General features: G+C 48.4%; 1 protein-coding gene across 3 annotated transcripts in view; it reads left to right on the top strand.

Moving 5' to 3' along the window:
* Nudcd3 (NudC domain containing 3) overlaps window positions 1-10,656 on the top strand; it is a 95,929-nt gene extending 85,273 nt beyond the window's left edge. For 2 of the 3 annotated variants that reach the window (NM_001363446.1, NM_173748.5), the window contains 2 exons: window positions 2,916-3,104; window positions 7,992-10,656. In NM_001363446.1, the coding sequence (NP_001350375.1) occupies window positions 2,916-3,104; window positions 7,992-8,102 (300 nt within the window). In that variant the 3' untranslated portion in view covers window positions 8,103-10,656. The remainder of the gene's footprint in view (window positions 1-2,915; window positions 3,105-7,991) is intronic. The other variant, XR_001779940.2, reaches the window with a different exon arrangement.
* Window positions 10,657-14,410: the final 3,754 nt, after the last annotated feature.

The following is a 14,410-nucleotide window of genomic DNA, read 5'->3' as shown; positions in this document are numbered from 1 at the left end:
TGTGCTGTAGGGGTGGGTGGGTGGGTGGGTGGGTTGGTTGGTTGGTTGGTTGGTTGGTTTTAACAAACAATAGCCAAAACCAGGTGTGGTTGCTTATGTCTTAAATGTGGAGTGGGGCCAGATCCCAGGAGCTCACTGGCCAGCTAGGGTCACTTTATAGGGTGGTGAGCAATAGAGGAGAATACCCAATGTCCTCCTCTGTTCTCCTTATACACAGGGGTGCACACACTTGTACTTGTGCATGCACCACAGGCACATACAAAGAGCCTGGAGTGTAGTGCAGTAGTGTATTGCTTCTCTGGTATGCACAGTGCCCTTAGTTTGATCCTTACTGCTTCAGTAACTTTGAGATTTTTTTTTTTTTTTTGGAAGAATTTGAGCATGTTCCTGTAAATGGACGTTCTGTGAAAATAAATATAGATAAAATATTTCTAATGGTAAAAAGTGATTGGATTCATCATGAATTTTGCTAGATTTGCTAAGTACACAGGTGGACCTGGAAGAGGATGAACCCTACCCCATCTTCCCACTGTAGACCTGGAAGTGAATCTTTCCCTTACATCTGGCAGGTGGCTGTAATCCACTCTCTCCTGTGGGGCAGACCAGAGACTCGTCCTGTGTTCCATTTCTTATGTCTGTGGAGCTATGGGGTTGAGCATCTGTGTAGACTTAGTGGTAATTTTGAGTCTGGTCCTTGTGGTGTACAAAGGTCCACTAGGAATAGCTGATGTACAGACAGTGTTGGGTCTTCCCTGCTGTTGGTGGGCTTGGAGCTGAAGGAGAATCTACCTCCCACAGCCCTGACTTAGAGGATTTGTCTTTATCTTAAATAGTCATGATAATGTGTGTGTTACAGAGCCTTGTTTGGGGGAGGGGGTGTTCTAATAGTTAACTACTGTAGATCTCAGTAATGATAATTATTGATAAAGATAAAAGGCTCTCTTCTTTCCAGCAGCTTAGCAGTTATTCTGTAAGCACCTCAGAATGTCTTCTGAAATAGAGAAAGCCGATTTCCTACTTGAAGGTTCTTCACCCCTCAGTCTCGGTAAAGACAGGGCCAAATTCTCAGCATTAGGGTTTCTGTGGCTTATTTGGGGTCCCCACCTCATAAACTGCACATCATTTTAGGGCCTGTGGATTAGAATATGTAGAATAGTGTTGTTTTAAGTTTATAGTTTATAAGTGGGGACAAACAGCAGAAGTCATTTACTGGTAAAGGTGCTACCATAGGCGGGTGCTTTTGCCTATTTAAAAAAAAAAAATGTGTCATTTCCCCCCCCCCCATTATTTTATGTGTATGGGTGTTTTGCCTGCAAACAATATGTGTACAATTTTCAGAGAGGCCAGAAGAGGATATTAGGTACCATGGGACTCGACTTATTGACAGTTGGAAACCACCATTTGGGTGCTAAGAATCAAATCCAGGTCCTCCGGAAGAGCAGCCAGTGATCTGAATCAGTGCATCATCTCTTTGGCCCCTCTTCCTTATGTTCATTCCCTTGTACTTTTGGCATAAGAAGTAGAAGTTACAAGGTGGGGGCTGGAGAGATGGCTCAGTGGTTAAGAGCACTGACTGCTCTTCCAGAGGTCCTGAGTTCAATTCCCAGCAACCACATGGTGGTTCACAATCATCTGTAATGGGATCTGATGCCCTCTTCTGGTATGTCTGAAGGCAGCTACAGTATACCTATATAAATAAAATAAATAAAAATTCTAAAAAAGACGTTACAAGATACTGATGTCATATCACGATTACAAGTTTTTGTGTTGTTTTTTCCATTTCTGGAAGCCTCCACTGTGTGTTCTTTACCACCAGCTTAACCTCTTAGATGCTTGTACTCCAGGGGACTGACTCCAGGGTTCTCCAGGTCAGGCACAGAAGCTCTTAACACCATCTGAGCACTGTATGGTTTAGCCCATCACAGTCACCTTACAGGATGGGCAAACAACAACAAACTTGGTCTACTCAGATAAAAGTTTCCTGATGAGTCGTCCAGCCAGTGACCACAAAGGCTACTGCCAACGCTTCTAGTTTCTTTTGTGTGCCCATTTGACCAGTAGCTTTGGGAAATGGCGTGTCCTATAGGGTGTCCTGTGACAAAAGCGCCTGTGCCGTTGAATACAAGATGCTGCTGATGGTCTCTGTTCCTCTCCTGTTGAAATTCCACTTGGCTTCTAAGTTTCTGTGGTCATAAGCTTCACAGATTTCAATACCAAGGGCACTGCATGGTTTTGGGTAGATGCCACTTTACTTGACCACACTGATCCTAGACTCTCCTGCAGCTTGTGGTCAACTCCTCTTGGACACCTCTCTGAACCATTGATGTCTAGGACTGGGGCTGGAGGGTTACTGCAGGTGCCATGGAGGAAGTGGGGACAGGCCTTGTCATGAGAGGGATCCTTGAAGATTGTCATGTATTAGGCTGCATGCTTCATCTCAGAGGTCCCATCTCCCAGAAAGGCAGCAGGAGACTAAGTGTGGCTCTTGGAAGGGAGGAACATGGTTGAGTTGGGCAGAGACAAGGCCTCACCCAGCAGGACTGCAGCAGCATGGGAAGGCCCAGGGCCAGGTTTTAGAAAACAGTGTCTGCCTAGGAAGTGCAGACACATGTGGTAGACAGTATTCTGACTCTGAGGACCAAGACCTGTAGGATTCAGGTCTCCTTAAGTGCCTTCAACATGACCTCTGGCTCAGAGGTTCCCGCGTGTGACCTCAGCTGTCTGCTCATTCAGCCACCTGCCCTTGGTGCAGGTTCTAAGCTCAGCCTGGAATATCTGCCCTCACACACTTTGCTCTGTCCCTAGCACTTTGCTTGTCCTCTGCTAGGCTCTGTCCACAGTGCTCAATGTTCTTTCCCAGAGGCTTGGGCTGTCTCCTGCCATACTTGATACAGGTTTTCTCTCTGTTGTCCCAGGTGAATCTGAGCAAGGTTGGCGAGTACTGGTGGAGTGCCATCCTGGAGGGGGAAGAGCCCATCGACATCGACAAGATCAACAAGGAGCGCTCCATGGCTACTGTGGATGAGGAGGAGCAGGCAGTCCTGGACAGACTCACCTTTGACTACCACCAGAAACTGCAGGGCAAGCCCCAGAGCCACGAGCTGGTACGAGCACCACAGCCCTCCTTGTACCCTCAGCAGGCGGTGGGTCACACTGGTGGGGAAGAGGGCATGGGAATAGGGTAGTACTGGCTTGGCCCTTGGCCTCTGCTTTAGTTCTGCAGTGTCCTGCTTAGCTAGGGAATTGCTTATGTCACCTAGTCCTTCCTGAGGACAGATAAACATTGCTATTCAGCCATATCTCATACCTGAGCTTAATGGCACAGCCTTGATGGTGTCTCTTTATTTGCCCTGAACACACCATAGCTTAGAATCCTTGGGTGTTGATGACTCTTTATGCCTTATCTACAGGCAACTTTCTGGAGCCCTGAGAGCCCCATTGGTAGAAGAAGGGAGGGCTAGGCTTCAGGGCCAGCTTAGGTTCTGACTCCAAAAGCTAATGCACAGCAAATAGTAGGTGAGTGAAGAGGAGTGCTGGGGCTGTAACAAGGGAATGCCAGCAGCTTCTGGGAGAGCAGAAGGCTATGCCTGACCTGTAGAGTGCCCAGGGACAGGCTGCTGGTGGCAAAGAATGATTGCTTAGATAAACACATTTGTTCTTCCTCTTAATAATCCTCAGAGTAGCTACTTAGGGAAGAAAAGGCTGTTGCTGTGGGTTCTCATCACTGTGAAATGCCCAGCCAAACAGCACATGAGCTCGTGTGCATGTAGACCAAGCATGGCTCAGAGAAGGATTGACAACTGGGTATAGGCTATCTACAGAAAGGCAGCCCCCAGGGCTCCAGAGAAGTTAATGTGTGTTCCCTGTTGTCTCTGAAGGAGTTTTTCTTTGTGGTTTGTTTGGATTGCCCTGTCTTTCCCTTCAGAGTGGCATTATACCTTGGGGCAGGGGTCTTTAGTAGGCTCTGTTGTTGCACTGGCCACTGTAGTCTATTTTCATGGACACGCCTTTAGAAGCAGCCCTGGTGTCCTTACCTCTTCCCCCAGGCCATACGAGCACATGTCTTGAGCATGAGCTGTGATGGGCAGGGTAGGTTAACTGGTTGTAGGCTCTGCACAACAGTTCTGATTAGAGTGTCTGTTTCAAAATGAAGAGACTGAGGTTTTGAGGTCTCAGGATGTATTGTGCCTCATAGCAGCTCTAGCAAAGGGCTGGGGTTTCCTGCTCTGTTCTGACCCTGTGTGTGGTGAAGAGAAGGTCTGTGAGGGGAAGGCCCATGTAATACAGAGGTCCTTAGGCAGAAACTTAGAACTTTGGAACCTCACCTTAGCAGAGATAGCCAGACCTGCTTGGTCACAGTGTAATACAGTCATGTTGACCTGTGTCTGCTAGACACAAGGTCTATCTGTGGCACTTTGCCTCGGGGTGGGGCCTTATGGATCGGCTCACTCCTGTGCCTAGGATCAGGACTTTGCCCACAGAAGGACTTAGATGTGTTTAGCAGGTGACTGCCAGGGAAAGAGCCTGCCTTGACCAGAGAAGTGAACGCAGATGAGGAGGAGCTACCAAGTACCACTGAGAAATTTGTGCCACAGAATGGAGAGACCAAGGATAAGTATGGCTCTTCATACCTTCCCCGGATGCTGTGACTGAGTCTTTGTTGTAGAGAAACACTGAAATAGGTACTGATTGTGGCTTGAATTGCCTTTGTGCATTTGCCAGACCTCAGGGAAGTCTTGTGCAGATTTGAATTACAAGATGTAAGAAAAGCTAGAAGGTCCTCCAGCTTTCTGCACCTGTGAGTCTCCAGGTCTCTGGGATTGCATCCCTTGCAGAACACTTGTCAAAACAACCTCAGTGCCACTTGCCGGGAGTTAGCAGCAGTGCAGGGTTTGCATGGTAGGTCAGGTTCTGTGCACCCTGTCTCCTTCCCCTCCCAGGCTCTTGTTTTTTGTGCAGCCCTCCTTTTTTCCTTCAGTCCTGATGCCCTCTGGCGTGGCTTAGTGTCACCTTCCTCAAGGACAGATGGAAAACAGTCTGCATCAGTGAGAGCAAGCACACAGCTATCTTTAAGGAATTAAGAGGCTAGCCTCTTTAATGTGACCTTATTCAAAGAACAGTTCAGCCTTGTTTTGCAGTCTCAATAATGGTCCTCTGCAGGAACTGGCTGCTTTTTTCCCATCCTTGTAAGTCTCAGATCACCTAGTCAGGACGACTGCTTCCCAGCCTACTGTCCCAGACCGGGAATAGGGTCGTATGCTTGTCTCCAGTAAACCAAGACAGCTCTTAGGAAGTTCCTCACTGCCATTCTGAAACAGGATAGCAAAAGGATCAAATGATAACAGGGCTAACCCTCATATGTATGCACTGTGCACAGTACACTGAATATAGTATCCTGTGTGAGGGCTGCTACTGGAAAGCTGTCTCACTCCAAAGGCAAGGCTTTGGGGGTGTCCTGTTTTTGCTTTCTATGAAGACTGCCCTCTTTGCCCACAAGACGTTGCAGAAACCTGAGTTTGAAACAGAAGGTCCTCACAACTGTGCATAGAAGACTTGCCCACGGCTGATGGACAGCTTCCACACAGCTCTTTATGATCCAACACTGCGAAACTGAGGAGACTAAACAACAACCCAGCTAAGAAGGTCCCTAAGGAATACCTTAAAGATGCTGTGGTCTAGTGGAAAGAGCTTTATCTTGAGTCTAAATTGATTTTGCTGTGGACTTGTCATGGATCTCACAGGGGCCATTGAGGGAGCGAGTGTATTTGCCCAGATGTGGTCCCAGCAAGACCTTCAAGGAGCTAAGGCATGGGTGGAACCAATGTGATTCCATCCCCAGTGCTGGACGAATCAGGATGGCCAAGGAAGCCTCTGGCTGTGGATAGTCAGGAGCATAGTTCAATTTTCACAAGTCCCACTATCCGCCTGGTATCTGTGCTGAAGTTTTCGTTCCATTCTAGGCTTGAAATGCCTTGGAGACACATCTTCAGTGTACAGCACCCTGGGGTTCCATTAAAGTATCTTTAGCACTTTCTTTTATTGAGCAAAGAAACAGAAAGGTAGGTCCTGATGCAGCAGGTTAGCTCATCATCAGTACTCACACACAGGGCTTTCATGGGTAGCTGAGGTCACTTCTCTAGGATTGCCACTCCTAACTAGCAGAAAGAGAATGGAAATGGGGCCAGGTTCCTCTGCCAGCCTCCATCTGCTGTGCACATTGGCAGTCACAGTTACCAACAGGCTCTGTATTGATGCCCATTTATGGTGTAAACTTGAAGTTTTCTAAATCTGCCAGAATTTTAAATTGTGCTTCTAATGCCACCAGTGCTTTGTATTTTAAAGCATTTTAATCTTGAAGTGGTAATATACCTCTCTCTTTTTTTTTTTTTTTTTCGTTTTTTAATTCTTTAATTGCCATAAGGTCACTTCTTTCCAAAGTCAACAAATGGAATACTCTTCATCTTTTCCCCAGTTAAGTGTTCATCTAGAAGGCTTATGTGGACGTACACAGGTGTCATTGCTCTGTCTGTACTTTGATGTGTCTTTTTAGGATTCCTCCAGCCTGGTAGCACTTACCCCTTATAAGCAGTGACAGACATTGCACAGATAGATGTCACTAAATCCTATGAGTAAGTTTGGTGGCACACAGGGTAGTCTGATCTCTCTCTGCCTTGGCTCTGGAGAAAGGGCCATGCATTTATCTTGGCATCCTGAACTCCCTCAATTGTCCGTTTTATAGTGGGTCCCACACAGTCACTAGGTTCTTGTTCACCCTGCAGCTGGCTAAGGCTCAGCAGCCTCCTGCCTAGGTTATTTGGCTGGTCTCATCTTGTTTTCTTTTGAGACTATACAGCTTCACACTTCTCATGGGCAAAGATGGAGGCCTACTATGGACTAAGTTTCTTTGATATGCTTGTTGCTACTTCACTTAGATTTAAAAACAAGCCAAGACTCACTTATCACGAAGCTTGGATTTTGTTTAATAATCCATAGTTCTGAGAATCCAGTAACTTTGCTGACATTCAAAATTTTTCACTTTGCTTTCAATCTGTCATCTTCGTGATAAGGGCAGCAGCACCTGTCCTCTGTGCCCGTTCTGCAGGGCTGTCTGCAGCAGGTGCTCCACTGGGGGACAGTCTCCAGCCATTCGTCTTGTTAGTCTTTGCTTTCTTACGGTTGGAAGGAAGGAAGGAAGGAAGGAAGGAAGGAAGGAAGGAAGGAAGGAAGGAAGGAAGGAAGATCTCCTTCTCTTGGGTACGTCTATGGTAGCAACTGAGGAAGGCAGATGCTCAGAGGAAGGCTAGCCCATTAGCACGGGCACAGCTGCTGTCACAGGGACACAGCCTAGAGCCACACAACTCCAATCTGCCTCTGATTTTCAAGGACTAGACAGCTCAGTAGTGGCCATAAGTCTACCAGCTCTTACTGTGTCCTAAAAGCAGTGAGGTGTTTCGGACTGGTCCACAGCTGGACATTTGGAGGTCTCTCCCTTCCTCGGTATCATCATATCCTCGGTCAATCCCAGTATTGTCTGATGAATTTTTCAATGACAAGAACTTCCTTCCTTGGGGAAGAGGTGCTAGAACACCTCTACACACCTTAGTCATGTCCCTAAGGGGCTGGGGCACCACCGCTTCATATCTGAATCATCTCCCTGGGGATTACTGTAGGCTCTGTGGGTTGTGTGGAACTTGGACAGACCTATTGGGAAAGGAACCGAAGATGAACTAAGATCAGTCAGGGCTCTACTAGAGACTGAAGCTGGAAAGCTAGAAATTCAGTCTTGGGAGAACAGTCTTGCAGAGGACTTGGCAGTCAGTGGGTGCCTCCCTTGGACACAAACTGGCCTGCAGTCCTCTGGCCAGTCGGCCTAACAGGCAAGTCCACAAGCCCCGAGGAAGCAGGATGTCTGTGCCTGCAGGCAGTCTGTTCTAGGAGAAAGCATGCGATGCCTTGTGATCTCCTTTAATCTCTCTATTTTCTGTTTGTAGAAAGTCCATGAGATGCTGAAGAAGGGGTGGGATGCTGAAGGCTCTCCCTTCCGAGGCCAGCGATTCGACCCAGCCATGTTCAACATCTCCCCAGGGGCTGTGCAGTTTTAATGACCGGAAGTAAAGGAAACCCTCGCCATTGGGGAGATGGAGACGTTGTCCTCCTCACTCCCTGCATGCCAGGGACTCACTTCTCCTGATCAGTCCTAGCCATTTTTTTCTTTCATGATGAACCAGGCCTTCCATGCTGACCTTCTACCTTCAGACTATTCTAGAGAAGGTACAGGGCCAGCTGCTGCTTGGCAGTGTCTGTGGCCAACACTGAATGCAGGTGTTTGACATGCAGGAGGGACATGTCCCAGCCTACTGGTAGCACATGTTCTGTCTCCACAGCAACCAGGCACTGCAGGCAGCATTTCCTTTCTCCCCGTTCTCTCTGCTTGCTGTTGTTTTGACGCTATTCTGCTTGCTTGTCTTCTGATTGGGGATAAGGAGTGGCTGGGCTCAGACAAAGCTAAGTTGTTGTGTGGAGCCAGGCACCTGCATGAGGGCCAGCGGGGCATGGCTGTGGGGCTGCTATGGGGTTCCCTCACTTGTTGTTGATCTGTGTCTATCTCTGTGTGTGTGTGTGTGTGTGTGTGTGCCATCTTGCTCATTTCTTTGTGAATACACTTGACTTGCCTCAGTTTTATGGGCAGAGCAGCAGGAACTGGGTCTGTTTGAGATGGTAGGAGAAAGTCTGAGGTTCTGGCCTCTCACCCAGGTGTGGTAAGGATTCTGTCTGCCCTCTGACTGCAGCTGCCTTGCTTTGATTCTTGTTGAAATGAGCTGAGACTAGCCACCACTACTTTTTCCCCTCAAGACCTCCTCTTTGGGGGTGCTGCATTCAAGCCTGGGTACCTCCAAGAAGAGATCACAGCCTGTTGGTAGTTCATTGGCAGATCCGTGTCAACTACACTCCCTAAGGAGCTTTGACCCTGAAGCATGCCTCAGGAAGGAAAACGTATGCACTAGCTTGAAGGCAACTACAATTGAGTCCAAGAAAATGAAGATTTCTCTGTGCCAATCACTAGACTGCTTTTTGGAGCTCAGAGCCTGTGTGGCGACGCCAGCTAAGGGTGTGAAGACCTGCCCAGAGGACCAGGACCCTGGTGTCCCATCCCTTTACGTACTCTCTCTGTGCTGGTTGGTGCCTGGCATCTCCATTTGCCTGGTTCTTAGTTGTGTGGTGTGTGTGTGTGTGTGTTCACGTCACAGCACTAATTTCTATACTCTGGTAACCAACCATACAAAGTGCAAGAATTAAGACCCATTGAAGCCAAGGCAGACTGTTCTCTGGAAAGAGCCCTGCACCACCGAGTGCTATGTCCACTTGCTTGGAAGGAGCCATTGGAAGAGCAAATTTTGGAACTTACACAATTGTGTAGAAAGGAGCTGGTTCATTGTAGGCATTTAAGGGATTTCTGGTTTACTTCCTAAAAGTCCATACTGGGAGTTAATCTGTGGGCCTGAGTAGACCATGATGGTGGTCAAGGGACAGCAGTGGACCCCATATACCCACTCCAGAGTCTGAACATGTGATTGGACATTGGTCATCAAGTTGATGAAATCTCCCTCAAGAGGTCACCGTCCAGGAGCAGAATCTGTCGTAGTCACAAGATCCCCAGGACACTTTGCTGTTTGTTCCTGAAGTTTTCATCAAGGTCTAGGCTGCGCACATCCCTGTCCCATGGAAGCTGTCTCACCTAAAGAAGGAAGTCTCGTGGTGTGTGTGCACCTGCAGTCTTCTCCCTCTCGGCCCTCATCCTGTGGGTAGTCTTGCAGAAGGAATGATGTCGTGGCGGAACCCTGCATCCTTTTATTTAAGACAATGCTTTTCTCTGTGTTGACTCATCTTCATTACTGTAGCATGGTTTTATTTTCTGTGTTGCATTTTTTTCTTTGTCCCTGCCGTGTTTCAACAAACAAGCCTGTATAGAAAAAGCAGCCTGGGGGATATAGCACTGGTTGTAGGCCGTGGGGCAGGAAGCTGTGACTGATCCCTGGGGCATGTTGTAGTACATGGTGTAGTGGTGGCTTCTGTATCTACATGTCTCCATCACAGTGAGGCTCAATCCCAGCCAGCCAAGTAGATAGTTCTTTGCCCTGAGGCACTGCCCTGGTTTGCCCCGCCACTGAAGCTGGCACATTGCCTGTTTTCTCTTTTTAGACACGACAGCCACAGTGTGGTCTCTAAGTCCCACCAGCTGAGGTCTGAGGAAAGCAGGGTGACTCTGTCCCCTTTGCCCAGAGACCCAAAGAGTGGGGTGTCCAGCCTGCAGAGTTGCTCTGGCTCCTCGGTGTTGGTTTGCAATAAATCTGTGTTTAAGCAGTTCTGGTTCTGTCTGTGACAGTCACTATTAAGACACTTACATGAGTGGTCGTTACCCTTGACTTCTAGCCGTGAGTCCTGCTTCCCTCTACACAGTCAACACCAAAACTAAATGCACTGGGTTGTTTCTCACCTGGCCTTTCACTGCTTTTAGAAATCCTATAAGATGTTAATTTTTTATTGTTACCATAAAGACCCATTCAAAATATTGAACCACCCTGCTGGAGACCCCTTTTCTTGGGGTTACTATTGCCTTGATTAAACACCATGACCAAAAGTATCTTGGGGAGGAAAGGGTTTGTTTATCTGGCTTATACTTCTATGTTTTAATCCGTCATTGAAGGAAGTTGGGGCATGAACTCAAGAAGGGCAAGAATCTAGAGGCAGGAGCTAATGAGGCCATGGAGGCATGCTCACTTCTCCTGGTTTGCTCAGCCTGCTTTCTTACAGAACCTAACCCAGTAGCCCAACACCCACATGGGCTGGGTGTTCCCCTGTCAATCACTAGTTAGGGAGATGCCTTACAGGCTCGGCTATGGCCAGATCTTATAGAAGCACTTTCCAGGGAGAGTCCCTGCTCAAGTGACTATGGATAGCTGTCAAGTTGACATAAAACTAGCACCCAACTCCCCGCCCCCCCACACACACACACAGTTTATCAGGCTTCCAAGCCCTTAGAATGCAGGCTCTTCTCAGTACATAACCCTGTGTCTGTCTCAGAATCCACTTAGATCTCAGACTTCTCCTTCCTGTGTTGTGCCCTATTCAGAGAATCCATCACTGACCCTACTCATTCTCAGTAGGCAGGACCTGTGGGTTTGTTAGCCTCTCTCATGAAGCACAGGTATTGCCCATCTCATTCCTGAGACCAGAAATAACCTTATCCCCCCCACCAAAAAAGTCTTCAGTGATAGGCCCTGAGAGTACAGGAGTGAGCACAGTCAAGCATTTTGTGTGGAAATGTGTCCAGGAGGCGTCAGCTGCTGTGCAGAGAACTCGCTGGCCAGAACACTCTGCTTGGGGAACAGACCCTCACCCCACCTCAAATCTGCTGCTCTAGCGGGCCAGCTGGCAGGCAGCTCAGCCAGGAACTGGATGGCCTCCTTTTGTGAGGAGAACGCATGGAGTTAATGCAAAGGCTGGCTAGTTCTTGATAAGCTATCCTGTTGGGTTAGAGGGCCAGTGACCCTGGTACAAACAAAGCTGGGTATTCTATAGAACGAGGACTGGCCATGGCCAGCTGGGGTTGAGCTTGCTACCTGCCTGAAGGTCTAGAGAGTTAGATGTCTGAAAGAACCTCCCGCCTGGAACATCTACTGGATGTGTTCTGAAAGCCCTGGGTGCCTCCTCCCAGTCTTGCTTACCAGTTACTGTCTCAGGTGAGAAAAAAAAATGAATATACTTTTCAGATTGACCAATTAACTCAGGATGTTAAAATGCCTGCATTACTTGTTTTTGGTTTTGTAGGGGTTTGTTTGTTTGTTTGTTTTCAAGACAGGGTTTCACCATGTAGCCTTGGTTGTCCTGGAACTTTCTCTGCAGACCATGCTAGCCTCAAACCCAGACATTGATTGGTCTATCTCTACCTCCTGAGTGGTGGGACTAAAGGGGTGGACCATCACCAACCAGCCATTATTGGTTTAGTTTGGTTTAGCTCTGGCTGCCCTGGAAGTCACTCTGTACACCAGGCTTCTAAAGAGATCCGACTGCCTGGCCTCCTGAGTGCTTGAGATTAAGGGCATATGCCACCATTGCCCGGCTTTTGGGTTTATTTCTTAAGATTCAAAATTGACCACTTTGTCTTCAAATTGAGAACAGAGTCCCAACATACTTGAACCCTCAGTGTTGGTTCTTCTTTCTATCCTCCAGTCAAGAGCCCAAGACCCACACTGCACATACAGAAGGCCTTGTGCAGCCTGCTGACTCCCTGCTATTCCTGGGGCGAGGGAGCAGAGCCCTTCATGGGGCCAGCTCACCTTGTGGCTGTGGGGATGACCTGCAGAATGGGAACAGTCATACCCCGGCCCAGGCTCTGGACGACATCACAAGGTCAGCCTCTGGATTCCTGGATGGACTTGTGCCTGGTAGGTTAGCATTTGCCGGTTGGTCAAGATTAAAGATGCCTGGAGGTAGGCCTGCCTCACTTCCTGCTGCATCTCCACACTAGGGTTTGCAAAGAGCTAGACAAGGCCTCACAGATTTCTTAGTATAACTCTTGATGCTAGTTATAGGAGCAAGCATCTCTCCCCACGGTGTATGGCCTGTGGCTACCTCGTCTGTCTCCAACCATCCAACCTAAGACTGGCATAAGATAGCTTCTCCCTTTTGGCAGCAGCTGTCATTCACCTGAACCCACAACAACCCAGACATGGGTGCCTCAGTGGCTTCCCAAACCTTTGCTGAAGAGAAGGGTCTGCCTCCTCATAGAGGCATTATATAAGGTCAGGGTAGGAAAGAGCCAGGGGAAAAAAGATTCAAACCCTCCCACAACAGGACCACCAAGGATGCCTGGCCATTTTGCTCTGATAGCAGATTAAGTACCTGGGCCACAGGGCCAGAAGTGGATACCACACCTGCTTGCTTGCCTGCCTGCCACCTTTTGCTTTCTGTGTGTACCAGCCTCCTCCAGCATAGGCAAGAGTTAATCTCACCTCTGCAGAAGTTCCCTGTACCTCAAGACTCCCTACCCTTAACTCCAGGTGACACCTGGTTTTTGAGACCCCCATCCTGCAAATCACATGTATCCCTTTACCCCTTGGGGCACACAGACTGGTGTGTGCTAGCCTCTGATCTTCCCAACACCTTTGAGAAGTTGAAAGCCAGGTCTGGCCTGTCTCCCTGGCTGGTTTTCCATGTGTGGTAGTGAGTGCTGGCTCATGTCTGTAAACTCTAATGTATTCAGAGGCCGCCTGCTCCATGGAGGCAAGAATCAGCTCATGCCCGTCCCTTGCTGCTTGTCTTCAGAAAGCTGTTCTCAGTTACAGAGACGCCTTTGTCTCGTGACTGATGATGCTCCTTTCTGCCTGCCCAGAAGGTGTGTGTCCTAGAGTAGGTAGATTTCCCAGCTCGCTCCCTGTTGCCCTTTGCCAGTTCCCTAACTTGTGAGCCCTTGTGCCTTTCCTGGATCCCCTCACTTAGGCCCCTAGTAGGGTCCAAACTACGAGGTCTGACTCTTCCCATGGGCATCTGACATCAGCCATGACAGCAAGACACTGTCCTGCCTGCATGTACACTCACAAACCGCAGAGATGGCCACAGCTTACCGGTATCTAAGGTATCTGCTGCTGATTGTATCAGCGGTGTATAAAGACAAGCTTGATTGTTTTCTTAAGTAGAAGGTTTGGAGGCAATTTCCAGTTTTAAGTGTTTCCCCTGGCTTGAGGAGCTAGATGGGTCAGTTGGTAAAATGTTGCTGCACAAGAGTGAGGTTGAGTCCTGATTCACAGGCTCACAGAAAAAACTAGGTGAGATGTGCAGTACATGCTGCGATTCCTGGGGAGCTAGAGACCTGGATCCCAAGAGCTTGCTGACCAACCACCCTCACCAAAGAGACAAGCTCCGAGTTGAGCAAGAAAGCCTTGTCATCAGAAAGGAAGGTGAAAAAAAGAGGACGACACCTGCTAACTAGGAAGTTGACACCAAGAAACATGTCTAATAAAACTCACCACACTTTCCAGGATTAAGTCTTTGGACTAACTGCTTTCAATGAACTGGACCCTTGCCCAACAGCAAGGTCTAAGTAGGACTCTTAGTTAAACATACATTTCATAGCCCTTCCCCTTCACCCTGTGGGCCGGCAAACACCGTTTCTTCTTGCCTTCCCCCTACACTCTACACTCTAGTGACCACTGTGGGCCCTGGAACTCAGTCCCTTCTGAGGCCTGTAGCAAGTCAGAGAAGCATTCTGCCCTTCAAAACCCATCCTTTGAGGTTGTGTTTAAGTGCAAGTGTGTGGGCCCTCGTTCAAAAGGACCAAGAATTTAAAGTTTGCTGCTGCAGCATTTTAGTCTGGTGACCACCCACAGGAGACTCTTCCACACAGGCCCCT

Source organism: Mus musculus, chromosome 11, assembly GCF_000001635.26.
Source record: "Mus musculus strain C57BL/6J chromosome 11, GRCm38.p6 C57BL/6J".
NCBI classification, from domain to species: Eukaryota; Metazoa; Chordata; class Mammalia; order Rodentia; family Muridae; genus Mus; species Mus musculus.
Note: the sequence above shows the minus strand (reverse complement) of the source record. Positions and strands in the feature narration are given on the sequence as shown.